Here is a 17,734-nt window from a genome sequence, read left to right on the forward strand (position 1 = left end):
AATCTAATTTTTTATTTTTTCTCTAACTTTACATAAAATTAGGCCATGTATGTTAAGAGTGTGAGTCATTTTATCTTTGCCAAGTTCACGCTTGGCATTATTATTGAGAGTTCCTATACACCCCACACCAAGTTCCCCCTGTTATTAACATCTTATTCATGTGGTACAAATAACCCATTAAAATGGACAGTGAATCTTAATTGATATTTCTTCAATAACATACAAATGGCCAATAAGCATATGAAATGGTATTCAACATCATTAGTCATTAGAGAAATGCAAACCAAGACCAAAATGACATACCATTATATGCCAACTAGGGTGGCTATCATCAAAAAAACTGATGGTAACAAGTACTGGTGAGGATCTGGAGAAATTGGAACCCTCATACATTGCTGGTGCAATGTAAAATGGTGCAGTCACTGTGCTGAGAGTTCCTCAAGAAACTGAACACAGAATTACCACATGACCCAGCAATTCCACTCCTAGGTACAGACCCAAGAGCACTGAAAACATGTTCACATGAAAACCGGTAAACAAATGTTCATAGAGGTATTATTCATAATAGCTAAAAAGTGAAAACAACACAAATGCCTTTCAACTGAGAAATGGATACACAAAATGTGGTATATAATATGTGGAATATTATTCAGTAATAAAAAGGAATGAAGTCCTGATACCTGATACAATATGGATGAATCTTGGAAACATGCTAAGTGAAAAAAGTTAATCACAAAAGGCCACAAGCTGCATGATTACATTAATAGGAAATGTCCAGGATAGGCAAACCTATAGAGGCTGAAGACAGATTAGCAGTTGCTTAGGGCTGAGAGAGATGGGGGAACAGGAGAGTCACGGTCTAATGGGTATGAGGTTTTTTCTTGAGGTGATAAAAACGTTCTAAAATTGATTGTGGTGATGGCTGCACAACTCTATGAGTACACTAAAAATCACTGGATTGTACACTATTAATGGGTGGATTTATAGCATGTAAATTATATCTCAATAAAGATATTTTAATACCATCAGTATGAGACGTTTAACTTCCAGACACCCATCTCCACCCCAAGCAGCCAGACAACTACCCCTTCTTAACACTACACAAACTGGAGGTTAATTATCTGGAGGATGTGAATCTGAACCAGAGCTGCACATAGGGATACACAGAGAGGGGGTGGGGGGGTGAGGGGGACACAAGACTGAAACCAGGCGGAAGTCTGCATACTGAACGGTATGATATGCAGATTCTTCCTCCATGTCCTTCTTCCATGCTATAACCACCAAAGACGAAACTAGCAGAGCACTTGCAGAAACTATAGAAACGCAGAGAGAAGACCTACAGATTATAACATTCAAAGTTGTGCAATGAAATATTTGCCATAATTCCCTATTATCCTACAGTAAAGCTTCCCTAAGCCCCAAACTCGTATTCAACTGTCTACTCCACACCTCCACGTGGATGTCTACCAGGCATGCCAATGTAACATACTTAAAGCAAACTCCTGACCTCTCCCAAATCTATGCCACTTGCATTCTTCGCCAGTTGAGTAAATGACAATGCCATTCACCCATTTGCTCATGCCAAAATCTTTGGCATTATCATTTACTCCCTCCTTTTTTCTCACAAGCCAGGTCCAACTGACCTGCAAATTCTATTGGTTCTATCTTCCAAAATACATACAAATCCAACCACCTCCTCTACACTATATCTCATTGAGGTAACTTTTAATAGTCTCCTAAGTGGTCTCTTACAGTGTGTTCTCCAAAGAGTATACAGAATGATGCTTTTAAAACAAAAAAGAGGAAGCATGTCAGGCCTCTGCTCAAAACCTTCCAATGACTTTCACCTCACTCAGACAAAAAGCCAAAGTTCTTACAAGGAATTACAGAAGACCATCAAAACTGTAAAATCTGTCTACCGTTCTGTATATCCTAGCCTTTCCATTTCAGTCACAATGCCCTACTTGCTATTCCTCGAACATTCCAAGCACACTCACATCTCATGGCCTTTGCACTTTCTATTCCTGCTACCTACAATGCTTTTCGTCCAGATATCCACATGGCTGACCCTTTCTTTCTTCAGGTCTCTATTCAAACGGTCATTTTTATCAAGTCCCCTATGACCACTAACATAAAAGGGTAACCATCCTGTCTCATCACTCATCACCTCCCCTGCTGTTTTTTTTTTTAAGATTTATTTATTTGAGAGAGAGAGAGTTGGGGGGGAGGGGCAAAGAGAGAGGGAGAGAATCTCAAGCAGACTCTCTGCTGAGCATGGAGCCCAACACAGGGCTCGGATCTCACGACCCTGAGATCATGACCTGAGCCGAAACCAAGAGTCAGGCACTCAACCAACTGAGCCAACCAGGTGCCCCAACCCTAGTCTGCTTTATTACTCTCCACAGGGCTTATCATGTTTTGTTTCGTTTAATGTGTGATTCTCCCTGACTAGAGTGTCAGCTTCAAGAGGGAAGAGACTTGGGGCGCCTGGGTGGCTCAGTCGTTAAGCGTCTGCCTTCGGCTCAGGTCATGATCCCGGGGTCCTGGGATCGAGCCCCGCATCGGGCTCCCTGCTCAGCCAGGAGCCTGCTTCTCCCCCTCCCACTCCGCCTGCTTGTGTTCCCTCTCTAGCTGTCTCTCTCTCTGTCAAATAAATAAAATAAAATCTTAAAAAAAAAAAAAAATAAAAATAAAAATAAAAAATAAAAAAGAGGGAAGAGACTTTGTTTTGTTCACTGCTAATGCTTCGAGCACCCAAAAGTGTTCCTAATACTCTCTATAAATACTTACTGAATAAACAAATGAATATAGTAGTCATAGGAACAGGATGCTATAAAAAACGGTACAGAGAACAAGAGCTCTCAGAAATTAAAAATGAAAAGGAAAATATTCAATAAGAAGATTAGAAAGTAAAGTCAAGTAAATCTCCCAAGAATCCACAACAAAAAGACAAAGAGAAAGGCAACAGAAAGGTAAAAGAAGTAAACCACCAATCCAGTCGATCTGACACTTGCATAATAAAAGCCTGAGAAAGAGAGAACAGCAAAAGCCCCGAGGAAAAAGTTATGAAGAAATAACATAAGAGAATTCCTCAAAATGAAGGACATGAGTTTCCTAACTAAAATGTCACCATGAATAAAAAAAGATCTATACTAAGAAACACTGTTTATATTTGATGTTCTGCAATTGCAGAGTCAGTGGGAACTCTATAGCACAAATAACCTGGTGTCCTCACAAATATAAGGAAACAAGAAAGCTACAGAGATGGAGAATCTGTAGATGAAAAGAAATCTAAGAGACGTATCAACCAGAGTGACTGGGTGGCTCAGTTGGTTGAGCAACAGACTCTTGGTTTCAGCTGCAGTCGTGAACTTGGAGTCGTGATCTCAGGGTTGTGAGATCGAGTCCTGCATAGGGCTCTGAGCTCAGTGTGGAGTCTGCTTGAGATTCTCTCTCCTTCTCTCTCTCCTTCTTCCTCTGTCCCTCTCCCGGCTCGTGCACGCACGTGCGCTCTCTCTCTCTCTCAAATAAATAAAATCTTTAAAAGAGCGGGAAACATACCAACCAATTGTAATGTGTAACTGGAATTCTGGCTCAAACTGCATTCTTACACACATTTATACCATTTGTGGAGCAATTTGAAATTTGAATAAAGCCTGGTTATTTGATTATATTAAGTAATTACTGTTAATTTAGTTTTAATATTGATAATGTGACTCTAAATAAAGACCCCTTATTTTTAAAAAATTATAATGAAATATTTATAGTTAAAATAATATGTGACTGGGATTCATTTCACTATAATATGGGAGGAGGGAAGTGAGTGCGGGTATAAATGGTAAAATATTGGCCACATACAGATCATTGTTGAAGCTGGTGATGGGTACATTAGGTTCATTATACTATTCTGTTCACTTTTTTAAATATATTTGTTTAAAGCTTTCCATTTAAAAAAAAAAAGTTTGAAAAAACAGAGGACCAAGAAAACTTAGAGAGATGAGAAGAATGAGGGAGGAAAGATCACCAACAAGGAAACACAAACCAGAATAACATCAGGCCTCTCAGCAGCAACAGAAGAGACTGGGAACCAGGGAGGTAAGGCCTTCACATTCTAAGAGAAAATGACTTTAAACCTAAAATTATACTATTTTAATATATTAAAACCTATATTCGGCCAAAGTATATCTACTCTAATACTTTATTCATAAAAATCACACTCAGAAATGCAAGATCAGCTAAAACTTAGGTCTCGCATACCCTTTCTTAGCAGCTACTAGACTACATACGCCACTGGAGTAAAAAACACATGGGGACCTAGGAAACAGAGGAGCCAACAGAAGACAATGAAGTCCCCGGTGACTGCTGAGCCATGAGCCAGAGGCCTCAAAGGGTGTGATAATTTTCTGAGGAAGACCACATAAATTTGCCAAACGGAGCTCCTTGAAGGCTTTATCCATTCGCACTTTCACCAGCAAGACCCAGGAACTTTTAACATCACCCTCACCGACACTGGGTGCTTTTTCTTTAGTCTTAGTATCACAAGTGTTATAACCTTTCTTACATCCTAGTGAGGTTAAGCATTTTTCACATGTTTGTTGTCCATCTGAACATCTTTCACATCTTCTTCAACGTCCTTGGTAGATTTTTTTCATAAAGATTTTCTTTTTCTTACCAAATAGTGGGGGGAATTTAGATAGATACAGAGATAGAGATAGATTTACCTTTTGCTGTAAATATTCTTCCCATTTGTCTTTTTATTTTATTTGAAGTGGAGAATTTACTTATACATGACTTTAATTTTTCCTAGTCAAAGCTATAAATCTATTGATTTTGTTCCTCTGCTTTTATGATTAACAATATGTCATACTGCACTCAGACAGCAAAAAACCCTTAAATTTTTTTCTTCTTTATCAGTTTTTAGTATTTTTAATCTTTTTAATCCAACTGGAACTTATTTTACAAAATGATGTAAGATGGGAATCTAATTTTATTTTGTCCCAAATAGTTAACCATGTTTCAACATGAATAATCTTTCCTATTCTCACTGATTTAAAATGGTATCTTAATATATTAAATTTTATACATATTCTATAAGTCTACTACTGGCCTTTCAATTCTGTACCATTGAAAATCTGGTCTTAGAGTTACTGTACTTTTTGGTCACTCAACAATCTCTTTTCCCCTTCTTTTGGTACCAGAAACCAAATTTTCTTTATAAAAATTTCTTTTTGGGGCAGCTTTAATTTTAGTAGAACTGAGAGATTTATTTGGGGCAAACTACCTCTTTCAATCAAATATTTTCTCTTTGGGATTTGAATCCTAAATAAAGTTACAAAAGGAATGATACCAACTGTTATTGGTAAACAAATAAAATGAAAATTATTGATACCAATTCATCCTAACTCCATCCATCATTTCTGTTCCCAAGACCTCTGGAGATGCTCTGGGATTCATTTCTGAGCCTGATTCCCCAGCTTCCATCCTAATTCTGCATATGTGATTCCCATATTCTTCCAATGAATTCCCTATTGAAGTTAACCAAAGTTGGTTTCTGTTGCATACAATCAAAAAACCACAACTGATACATTACTAAAGCTTTATAATAGGTATTAACTTCTGATATAGTAAGTCTCCGCTCATTACTCTTATCAAAATATTTTAGGGGCGCCTGGGCAGCTCAGTTGGTTAAGCGTCGAACTCTTGGGTTTCAGCTCTGGTCGTGGGATGGAGCCCCACGTCAGAGTCCATGCTGAGCACAGAGTCTGCTTGAGATTCTCTGCCTCTTCCTCTGCCCCTTCCCCTGCTCAGGCTCTCTCTCTCCCTCTCTCCCTCAAATAAATAAAATCTTTTTAAAAATGTTTGAGAGACTCTCGTGTAGTAGCTCTTCAGTCTTTCACATGAATTTCTGAATCTTTATTCCCAAAATAATTCCACTGAGTTTTTTATTAGAACTGTTTTAACCCATAATATAATCTAGGAAGGATTCATATCTTTTTAGTGTTGAGTGTCTCCAAAACGTCTCACCATTTTCTTTGAAGACTCTCAGTTAAATTTTGGAACTTTTTAATGTGTTTGTATTTAATTATATTCCTATTCTTGTCACTGTGGTGAAGAAAATTTTTTACATGTTTTATTCTCTGCTTATTGCTGGAATGTAAGAATGTAAGTAAAATTGTTACATATTCTTTTCTTCCTGGCCTCCTTACCGAATGTTCTTACTAGTGTCAATAATTTAAAGTTGATTTTCTTGACTATTCAAGTTATAAGTGTATCATCTGAAAACGATAAGAGTCATGCCTCCTTCTTTCTAACAACTATACTTATTGCTGCTCTGCCATCATATACTTCTCTGGCTAAAATTTCCAGAACAATGTTAAATGACAGCAATGAGTTTAACCAGAGTACCTCTAGGATTTTATCACTGAATTCTCTTTATAAATGCTTATTTACCTAATAACAATTACAAATTATGTTTTTTTTTTTTTTTTAAAGATTTTATTTATTTATTTGACAGAGAGAGAGCACAAGTAGGCAGAGCGGCAGGCAGAGGGAGAGGGAGAAGCAGGCTTCCCGCCGAGCAGGGAGCCCAATGCGGGGCTCGATCCCAGGACCCTGGGATCATGACCTGAGCTGAAGGCAGACGCTTAACGACTGAGCCACCCAGGCGCCCCAACAAATTATGTTTAAAAAAAGCTTCTTTACCTATTGAAATACTTAATTTCCCATAAACAAAAGGAAAGTTTAAAAAGAAGAATTAACAAACAGATTTCTCTCAAAATTAAAGTGATCATCAGTATCATTCTCTCATAAAAATCATTTAACTTTCATTTGTAACCTGATGCTTCTTTCCCATCTAAAGTCTCACCTGAAATGCATTCCATAAAACTATGCAGCTAGGACATGATCCAAACCACAAAATTAGAATTTAATATCATGTGCACAAAATTCTTTCCTGTGTTGCTTCCTCAATCTTATCACGGAAGCAATTACCCTCAAACTTTCCAAATATTCCATGAGAATTAACTGTTAAAAATGGACAGATTTTAAAAATTAGAGGCAAAATATAATTTACTCAAATACAAAGTTTTCAAAGAAACCAGATATTCTATATAAATAAATGCTGAAAAATTTGGTGTTATATTTTATGGCAGAGTAAAACTTTCTCCGACCTTAAATTACTGACTGGACCACATATATATATAAAATACTGACTGGACCTTAAATTACTGACTGGACCACATATATGTCTTAAAAGGATGAGAAAATATACCTCAAATTCTTTTCTAAGACGTTCTTCTCGTTGAGTGCTAAATTCAAGTTCACTTGTTTGTCGCCGTAGAAGATCAGAGCAGTCCATGTGCTCAGTTTCTAATTTTTCTACCTTCTTGTGCATATTTTGTACAGCATTATCTTGCTCCTGGAAAATAATTCATTTTTGCATCAATAAAGTTTATAAGCCAACAATCACAAAAATGTATTTCACAGAAGACAGTGAGTAACTAAGCTTGTGCTTCAACCATAGTAATAGGTTCATTTATATGGTTGACTCTCGAACAATATGAGGGTTAGGGACGCCCACCCATGAGCAGTCGAAAAATCTGTATATAACTTTTGACTCCCCAAAAACTTGGCTACCAATAGCCTACTGTTGACCGGAAGCCTTACTGATAATTAACCCGTATTTTGTATGTTTATATGTATTATGTACTGTATTCTTATAATACCTAACTTTTTCTTAATTTTTTCAGTATTTCTAGGCTACACAGTTCATCTCCAAGTTTTTTCAGATTGTCCAAAATCTCCAAAAAATTTTCCTACATATTCATTGATACAAAAATCCACGTGTAAGTGGACCTGTGCAGTTCAAACCCACATTGTTCAAGGATTTATAGACACTTGCCCTCATAAGCAAGAGAGGCCTAGATATTCCAGCAGTGTTTTGGAATATACACATATTCAGAAAGCACTACTGGAGTTTTACAATTTTGGAGCGCCTGGCTGGCTCAGTTGGTAGAGCATGAAACTCTTGATCTCAGGGTAGGGAGTTTGAGCCCCAAGTTGACCATAGAGATTACTTAAAAATAAAATTTTTTTAAAAAGAATTATGGAGTTTTACAATTTTAGAGCTCTGATTAACACATGTTACAGCTGAAAATGTATATAGCTTACTATAATGTTATGCTAGTTTAATTGACCTCTGAGGGTATTTCCATAATGCTGTAGTCCAACTGCCATATATAATGTTTTCCCCTCTCATTAAAATTTTAAAATATTTTGTAATACAAATGTACATTGCTCCTTTGTGTGAGGGGAAGTCATTATCTTGAATGCCTAATAACGACCCTTGAGAGGTTTTTATGCGAGCTCTTGGTACTTTAACTAGGGTTATAGCTCTTCAAGTTGCATCCACTAGATGGCTGTGTTTCATTTCCTTCAGTTTTCAAGTTTTCAAATCTTTGTTGTATTACTGAAAGAAAAATAACATCAGGTAGTCTTCTACTGAAATCTCTCAATCTCCTTTTCCAACTAAACTCAGAAATCAGAGTTGAATGTTACGAAAGTTCAAACATGAAGTTAACACACACATCCAAGTATCTTCCACAGTCAAGTGTCTACGTTCATCATTCCCACTTAGGTCTCTGACGCAGGCTCCTTTCCCACCTTCCTTCACCAGCACAATCTTATTCAGGGACATAAACACGCATAGGGATCCAAAATGGTTCCAAGTATGGCCGGCCACTCAAAATGTATCACCAGAATGCGACTGAGAATGTCGCAAGCACCAGAGACAATTCTCTGTAAAAGACTCTAACTTGGAAAGCACAGGGCAGTACCGTCCACAGTCAAAGGACGAAGAACAAAACCCCACGTGATTCCTCCTCTCCACCCCCTCACTCACGAGATTACCCCTCTGCAGCTGACTACGCACGAACTCTTAAGAATGATTTTCTTCAGGTAACAGAAACGTCTTGACATACAGAAGCGCATCTCCTCACATTTTTCAGTCCTTAAACTAGCACAGTTAAGAGCAAAGCTGGGCACCAGAGCAGACATGTGCCAGCACAGCCTGCAACCAGCATTTAGCACTCGCAGTTTTTCAGTGGCAGCGTGGACTCAGGAATAAATGGTTTTATGAATAGCCATATGTCATCCAAGTTCACCGTAACGGTACCTTCATACACGAAAGTACTTCGAAGAGCATTAAGCACTATACAAGGATAAGATACTATTTTTATTCTGCAAGATAGGTCACCCTCCTTCAAGCACTCAATAGTGCCAGCGTCAATTCAAATTCACTGTTAAATTATATGCCCTTTCGGGGCACCTGGGTGACTCAGTCAGTCAAGCGTCTGCCTCTGGCTCAGGTCATGATCCCAGGGTCCTGGGATCGAGCCCCGCGTCGGGCTCCCTGCTCAGTGGGGAGCCTGCTTCTCCCTCTGTCTCTGCCTGCCACCTCCCCTGCTTGTGTTCTCTCCCTCTCTCTTTGTCAAATAAATAAATAAAATCTTTTTAAAAAAATAAAAATTAAAATAAAATATATGCCCTCTTGACTGACACATCATCTCTAACTTTCTATCATCCACACAAAGTACTATGTATATTTTTAAATGAATAAACAGCAATTTACAAGGTTAATCACAATGTAAACCAAATAACCTGAAATAAAAACAAAATAAAATCTATAACCAAAAATGCTTGTATTGTAGTTGATGGTAATTATTTCAAACAATATTTAATAAATAAAGCAAAAGAAACTGAAGTATTCGGAAGTCTCATGAAATTTACTTATAAAATATGACTTGTGATTCCCATTCTATTGACAAACAGCACAGAAAACAACATGCAATCATTCCATTACACTAAACAAAGAGCATGTCCTTTATTCTGTGACACTTTCAATTTAATCCTATGAAAAGGAACAACAGGAAAATCAGTGATGGATCAGTTAGGGCTTATTTTATTCATTGGTGAGATTTTAACTTTATGATAATTGGCCTATATTAAATATTACTTACAGTAATATGGCTTTTAAATAGAAGTCTTTCAAGATGTAGATGAAATTTCTGACCTAACAATCCCAGTTTTAATGCAGAGGTCAAGTCACTAATATGTGACAATTACTATATACTTTGGATATGCATATAAAAACAGTTTTTATTTTAAAAACTGTCTTTCTCATATAGTATAGATTTTTTAGGAGTTCTACTTACATATTCAAGAAACTTATATTACATAGGATTACATTAATTTAAAATTAACACTGATTAATTTTCTAATGTTAAACTCACTTGGCATCTATTGTATAAAGGCTTCTTATATTACATCTTTTTATATTTTGCTGCATGGAGTTGGCTAATATTTTATATAATTCTTTTGTATGTATATTCATTAGTGAGATTGGCTATAATTATCTTTTCTTGTATCTTTATCAATTTAGCATAAAGATTTATCAGTTTGATATGTTATCAAGATTTTTCCAATCTAAGGGGCACCTGGGTGGCACAGTTGGTTGGGCGTCTGACTCTTGGTTTCAGCTGGGGTGATGGTCTTGGGGTCCTGGGACCAGCCCCATGTCGGGCTCCAGGCTTGGTGCAGGATCTGCTTGGGATTCTCTCTCCCTCTCCTTCTGCCCCTCCCGCTCGTGCTCACTCTCTCTCTCTCAAATAAATAAATTGTAAAAAAAAAAAAAAAAAAAGATTTTTCCATTCTATGGCAGAATTTATAAAAAACTGAAATTATTTGCTCCTTGGATTTTTTTGTTGTTGTTCATTGGTGAAGCAATATGGGCCTGGAGTTTTGATACCAACTCTATAAGGTTTTCTATTCTCTACCTCTTCTTAAGTTAGTTGGGGCAGATAGGAGGATTATATACATATCTGTTTCAAATATCCAGCCAGGTAACCCTACAGTGAAGATCACAGTTGAAAGAGTGAACCCAAACACTCAGAGCTTCTAATAAGCTTTTTAGTCCCCAACTCTTAAATGTAAGAAAAAGTGGTATTTGGGGGGGGAGAAAAACAACATAAAAGATGAAATCTAAATCAAGGGGGAAGGGAAAAATCCTGAAAGAAACATATATAATAAGGGACGCCTGGGTGGCTCAGTCAGTTAAGCGTCTGCCTTCAGCTCAGGTCATGATCCCAGGGTCCTAGGATGGAGTCCTGCATTGGGCTCCCCACTCTGTGGGGAGGCTTCTCCCTCTGCCCTTCACCCTGCTCATGTGCTCTCTCTCTCTCTCTGTCAAATAAAAATATAAAATCTTTAAAAAAAAGAGAGAGAGAGAGAATAATCCTTCAAGATATCTTCAGAGAACAGACACAATTTCAGAATGGCAAAGTAAGGACCGCCAAAAATTCTTCCCTCCATAAAAGCAGCAAGAACACTGGCAAAAAAATGCCAAATTCAAAATTTTTATAACTGGAAATTAACCATAGGCTTGCAATAATCTTTTTTTTTTTGAGAGTTATTTTTTTTTAATTTATTCATTTGAGACAGAGAGAGGCAGAGAGAGAGAGCACGAGCAGGGGGAGAGGCAGAAGCAGGCTCCCTGCTGAGCCAGGAGCCCGATGCGGGGGCTCCATCCCAGGACCCCCTGGTGATTGCCAGAGGTGGAGGGTGGGGAATGGGAGAAATAAGTGAAGGTAGTCAAAAGCTATAAGATAGTAAGTTCTGGGGATGTTAAGTACTGCATGGTGACTTTAGTTAACAATACTGTATTGTATATTTGGAAGTTGCTAAGGGAATAAATCTTAAAAGTTCTCATCTCAAGAAAAAAACTGTGTAACTATGTGACAAGAAAGAGCCTACTATAAAAAAAGTATAGTCGAAGAACAAGCAAGAGCTCTTGAAAATTAATAACCCAAAAGAAGAAATGAAAATTCAGTAGAACAGTTACAACATAAAATTGAAGAAATCTCCCAGGAAATAGAACAAAAATATAAAAGGATGGAAAACAGAAGAAATTAAGGATGTCAACTTTATGCCAAACTGACCTTATAATTCAATTCCAATCAAAATTTCACCAAGCTTTCTTGGTGGAATATTACAAACTAAATCTCAAACTTACATAGGAGATTAAAAGGCTAAGAATAACTCTATATATTAAGAATATGGAGAGGGGAACTTGTCCTACCAGATATCAAGACTTCCTCTAAAGCCATGGTAAATAAAACAACTTGGTATTGTTTCATAAATAGACACGCATGTAAGTGAAACAGAATACAGCACTCAGGAACCAAACCTTAGATAGAAAGGAACTTGACAGATGACAGAGACAACACTATAAATCAGTGAGTGGTGACAAACAGACAGTTGAATAACTGGTACAGGGGCATTTGGTTATCCTTTAGAAAAAAATAAAATAAAATTAGATCTTCCCATGCTATGTATAGAAAAAATATATATTCTCTTTATGACTTTAGGTTATTGAAGACATAAAAAAGCACTATTAAAGAAAAAGACTGATAAATTCAACTACACTAATATTTAAACCTGCATCAAATACAATATAATTGTCTCCATATTTACCCTGGGGATATAATTAGCCAAGGATTAGCAACCAAATAGATTAAAAACTCCTATAAATCAATAAAAATATACAAACAATCCAAAAGGAAAAAGAGAAAAATTATAAACTGGCGGTTCACAAGAGAAGAAACATGAATGGCCAATAAATATAACATGCTCAATGTCAGGGAAAGAGAAATTTAAGCAAGAATGAGAAACAATTTTACACACATCTATTGCAAAAGAAACTATATCTAAAAAATACCAAGTATTCAAGAGACTGCAAGGGAAGAGGAGCTCTTCTTTTGAATTGGTACAACCACGTGGGAGAACAATTTGGCATATACTTTACCTCCAAGTAATTGCATATACACAAACTATGTACCCAAATAAACAAAAATATTTGATATTCATGAAAGCATGGTATGTAATAATTAAAAGCTGGGAAGAATTTAAATCTCAACCAATCCAGTAATGGAAATTAATTGTGAGATATGCATAGGATAAAATACTATACACCAGTTCAATTGAATGAACCAGAGCCATGGATTAATTTGGATAAATCTCAAAAACACAAGTGAGAGGGGCGCCTGGGTGGCTCAGTTGTTAAGCATCTGCCTTAGGCTCAGCTCATGATCCCAGGGCCCTGGGATCCAGCCCCACATCAGCCTCCCTGTTCAGCAGGAAGCCTGTTTTTCCCTCTCCCACTCCCCCTGCTTGTGTTCCCTCTCTCGCTGTGTCTCTCTCTGTCAAATAAATAAATAAAATCTTAAAAAAAAAAGAAAGTGAGAAAGACAAGTTGGACAAAGACTCATACTTTATCAAACTCTATGTATATTTTTAAAACACAAAAAATACCAAAATAATATGATACACTGTCAATGTATATAGACAGAAAATTAAACACCAACTTCAGAACAATGGTATCTTTTGTGAATAGGGTGATGGTGGGATGATGAAGTAATACAGAATAGTCAGTCTTAAATAACTGAACAATTTATTGCTTGTCTGTTTTTAATTCTGAAACAAATATGACAAACACATGATCTAGATGGTAAATATTAGTATATTAATGGTATGGTAGGCTATGCTGGGTACTGGTTATATTAATCCCTATTCTTTTTTGTATGTTGAAATATTCGTTTTAAGTTTTACGGTTTATGGTTTATGGTTTATCAACACAACAGTTTTAAGTTTTATGGTTTATGGTTTTATGGTTTATCAACACAATTCAAGTCTGGGGTGCATTATAACATACAAGAAAATTCCAAAAGAGCTATAAGATAGTTCATGCAGTTGTATTAATTTGTCTCCTTGCAAATAAAGTTTTAAAAATTTTGTCACAGAATTTATTTTCTAATACAACAAAAAGCTACCGGGATCCTTACAGTGAAAAAGTAAGTGTGGTGTGTGTGGGTTTGTAACAAAATCAAGGACAATGGAAATTGAAGGAGTTTTTCTTTTGTCCACTAGAGGGAGGTGTTGAACTTAAAATATTTTAAAATGGGGCTTCTTTTTGAACTGACATTTACCATTACAGGAAACCACATTGTGCTACTAGAAAATAAACTTCCTTTCTGTCCACATATTTCAGAAACACAGCCGAAAAACTGAAGTTTTTATATGTACTCATATAAACAACATTTCTCAGACTCAAAAATATGGTTTTAAGTCTGAAGAATTATAAAAGTATAGTTAGAAACATATCAGAGCTAAGGTACTCCTCCTTCCTACCTTAAGAAATATATCAATTTAGCTAGTTACCATCTCAACCTAGTACATGCTTATCTCCTGAAATCCCCAAAGCCAGCACAGTTCTACAATCAGAAATAGGGTTAGCAGCCACAGAGTGTAAACTGGTACTAACTTTGTGTAATAGCGATCATAATGATAAATCCATAACCTTGCACACCAAGCAGTGATACTTTTAGGCATTTACACAGTTCAATCACTTGTCCAACAGCTCAAAGATATGGCCAGGAAGGTTAGTGGATCATTTTTTCCTTTTTTTTTTCTTTTTTCTTTTTTAAAGTAAGCTTGGGTGGCTCAGTTGGCTGGGTGTCTACCTTTGGCTCAGGTTATGATCCTGGAGTCCTAGGATGGAGCCCTGCGTCAAGACTTTCTGCTCATTGGAGAATCAGCTTCTCCCTCTCCCTCTGCTCTTCCCCCTGCTCATGCTTGCTCGCTCTCTCTCTCTCACGCTCTGTGTCTCTCTCTCAAATAAATAAATAAAATCTTAAAAAAAAATTTATAAAGTAAGCTCGATGCCCAACATGGGGCTTGAACTCACAACCTCAAGATCAAGAGTCATATGCCCTATGGACTGAGCAGGCGAGGTGCCCCAAATCTTGATTAGAGCAAAATTTTGAAGGAAATAAAATGTCTTTCACTAAGGGATTCCTTAATATATATTGGGAATGTCCACATGGCAGAAAACCATGCAAACGCTACAAGAAAAATATAAGGATATCAAAAGATGGACACCAAACATACCGAGGAATAGAATTCCATTTATGTAATACAGTGATAAACGTTTATATCCCCTTAGAAAAGGAGTGGGATTCGAGGGGGAGTCATAGGACCTTCATTTTTGCTTTTAAATTTCCCTAAATGAGGACATTTTTCACAATGAGCACAATATATAGTAATTTTATAAATTGAATATAAAGCTATTTCCTGATTGGAAACAACAGGCAATACCAGAGCCGGAGTCACTGTCTATGCTGCTCGCTTACACAGGGCACCAGTGGGCAGTTTCCTAGGAAACCGCAAAGAAATGCTCCTTGCTGCTCTAGACCATTTCAGGCAAACTTCTGAAATACTTCCTTTCCAATGGAGCTTCCTCCAAGCTGTCCCTAGATCACAACTGTGCCTACCGGGTCAATCTTCCACACGTTGCCTCCACTCCTAATATCCCGCCCACTGATGCCTAAGCCGGCCCTGATACCTTCTTTACTGCTCCCCCCACCCCTCCTTAGTGTATGCTGTTATTTTCAATCCACATTCCTCCTTTGTTTTTGCCATTACAGACTCTCCCATCCCTTAATCACTAGATACTTAAACTAAATTTAGTCAATGAAGGAGGAAAGGATCATTTTATCCCCTGGTTGAGTTCTAGAATTTGGAAAACAAGATAAATACGAAAAAAATATACATTTTCTAAATGCTTTCAATCCTACTGATAAATTATAGATTATGAAGGGGCGCCTGGGTGGCTCAGTTGGTTAAGTATCTGCCTTTGGCTCAAGTTGGCTCAGGTCATGATCCCAGGGTCCTGGGATCAAGCCCCATGTGGGGCTTCCTGCTCAGCGGGGAGCCTGCTTCTCCTTCTCCCTCTGCCCCTCCCCCCCTGCCCATGCTCTCGCTCTCTGTGTCAAATAAATGGATAAAATCTTAAATAAAAACAACAACAACAAATAAGCATCCTCAAAATTCCCATTGCTAGAGCAGGAATGAGGAAAAAATGAATAAAAACACAACAAACAGCCATTTTAAATTGAAAATTTTAATAAATAGAGACCAAAAAATTAGAATATATATTTCAAAATCAACATAAATACTTTGTTTTTAAGTTAAATTGGCTTTGATTTGTTTGGGGGTTTTTCTGGCTTTGATTTGTTTTGAAATTTCAAATAATGCTAAAGAAAGACATGGAGTTTTTATGTTTATCAAAAGAGAACATGCATTTAAAAAAATGAGAAACACTTTTTTAAAATGAGGTAACTGCACTAGAGGTCCCATTAATATTCCAGAGAAGTACACCTCTATTTAGCGTTTCAATTACTAGGGAAGAAAAGAGACATGGCATAAAATTAAGATTTTTTTTATAGTGGGACTGAATTCTAAAGCCCAGATGAAAGAAATACTACACCTGCTTTGTCTGTTAAAGATGGGGTTTCACTTAGAAGCGTTTTTTTTTAAACTTATTTTAAAAACTGAATTCCCTTAGAGAGTTACACAAAGAGAACACTATACCATACTAACATCTAATTATAGGATGGAAACCTAAATCCATCAACAGCCAATAGAGAAGAGAATTCCAATCTATCCCTCGAGTTGTTTAAAAAAAGACTTTTAAAAATATGAATAGTTTCTTAAACTTACTTTAAAAAGGAAAAACAGTTTTCTTTTGTTAATATTAAAAGCACAAGAAATTGAGAGACTGAGCTCTGAACATTTCAGTTACAAACTACAATAAAACTTATCTTACACTAATATTACACTGTATGTTAATTAATTGGAATTTAAATAAAAACTTTAAAAAATTATCTACAAAAGGTGGTAGTAACTAAGGAGTATATTCCCTATTTTTTCCCATACGTAATAACTAAAGCCTGATACCAGGGTGCCTGACTGGCTTGGTCAGTGGAGCATGTGACTCAATCTCAGGGTTGTGAGTTCGAGCCCCATGTTGGGTGTAGAGATCACTTAAAAAAATTAATAAAATCTTAAAAACAAAAAAAGACGGAAACATTATTCCTTAGTACTTCATAATATAAAGTCTGTCATAACCACATACATTTCATCTAAGGTTTATAGGATTGACCAAGAAACCGCATCTAAAATCACATCATCCACACATTTAAATATAAAGGGCTTCTGAATCATATTTTACAAGTTTCGGGCTTCTGACTATTGGCACTGGAGATTTCTGAGTGTTCAGAAATGAAGAGGTTATTTTCATTTACTTATGTTTACTTGTTTGTTTCAGGTAGCCGTTAAGACAATTACCAACAAGGTTAAGCGACTGCCTTCGGCTCAGGTCGTGATCCTGGAGTCCCGGGATCGAGTCCCACATCGGGTTCCCTGCTCGGCAGGGAGTCTGCTTCTCCCTCTGACCCTCCCCCCTCTCATGCTCTCTCTCTCTCTATCTCATTCTCTCTCTCAAATAAATAAAAAAAAGAAAAAAAAGGAAAAAAAAAAAAGAAAGAATTAAAAAAGACAATTACCAACAACAGTTCAAATGTCATCTGCTCTGTGATGGTTTCCCCAATCTCCTAGGCAGTTAATCAATTTCTCTTTCATGATCCCATAGCATTTTGTTCAAAATTTATTATATTTCAATATATTTTCTCTCTTTACATGTCTCTCTGTTTTAAGATCTTCAAGGACAGAAATCATATCTTAATCCATTTTGTATCCTCAGTACCCATAGCAGAAACTCAGTATGTACTTGAAGAAAGGAAGGAAGGAAGGAAGGAAGGAAGGAAGGAAGGAAGGAAGGAAG

The 17,734-nt window shown here is 36.8% G+C and overlaps 1 protein-coding gene across 1 annotated transcript in view; it reads right to left on the reverse strand.

Annotated features, from left to right (window-relative positions):
- CCDC171 (coiled-coil domain containing 171) overlaps positions 1 to 17,734 on the reverse strand; it is a 317,703-nt gene that overhangs the window by 257,489 nt on the left and 42,480 nt on the right. The window contains exon 6 of the mRNA XM_032392436.1: positions 7,271 to 7,417. Within this exon, the coding sequence (XP_032248327.1) occupies positions 7,271 to 7,417 (147 nt within the window). The remainder of the gene's footprint in view (positions 1 to 7,270; positions 7,418 to 17,734) is intronic.

The sequence above is a fragment of the Phoca vitulina genome, unplaced genomic scaffold, assembly GCF_004348235.1.
Source record: "Phoca vitulina isolate PV1807 unplaced genomic scaffold, GSC_HSeal_1.0 scaffold67, whole genome shotgun sequence".
In the NCBI taxonomy this organism is placed as follows: Eukaryota; Metazoa; Chordata; class Mammalia; order Carnivora; family Phocidae; genus Phoca; species Phoca vitulina.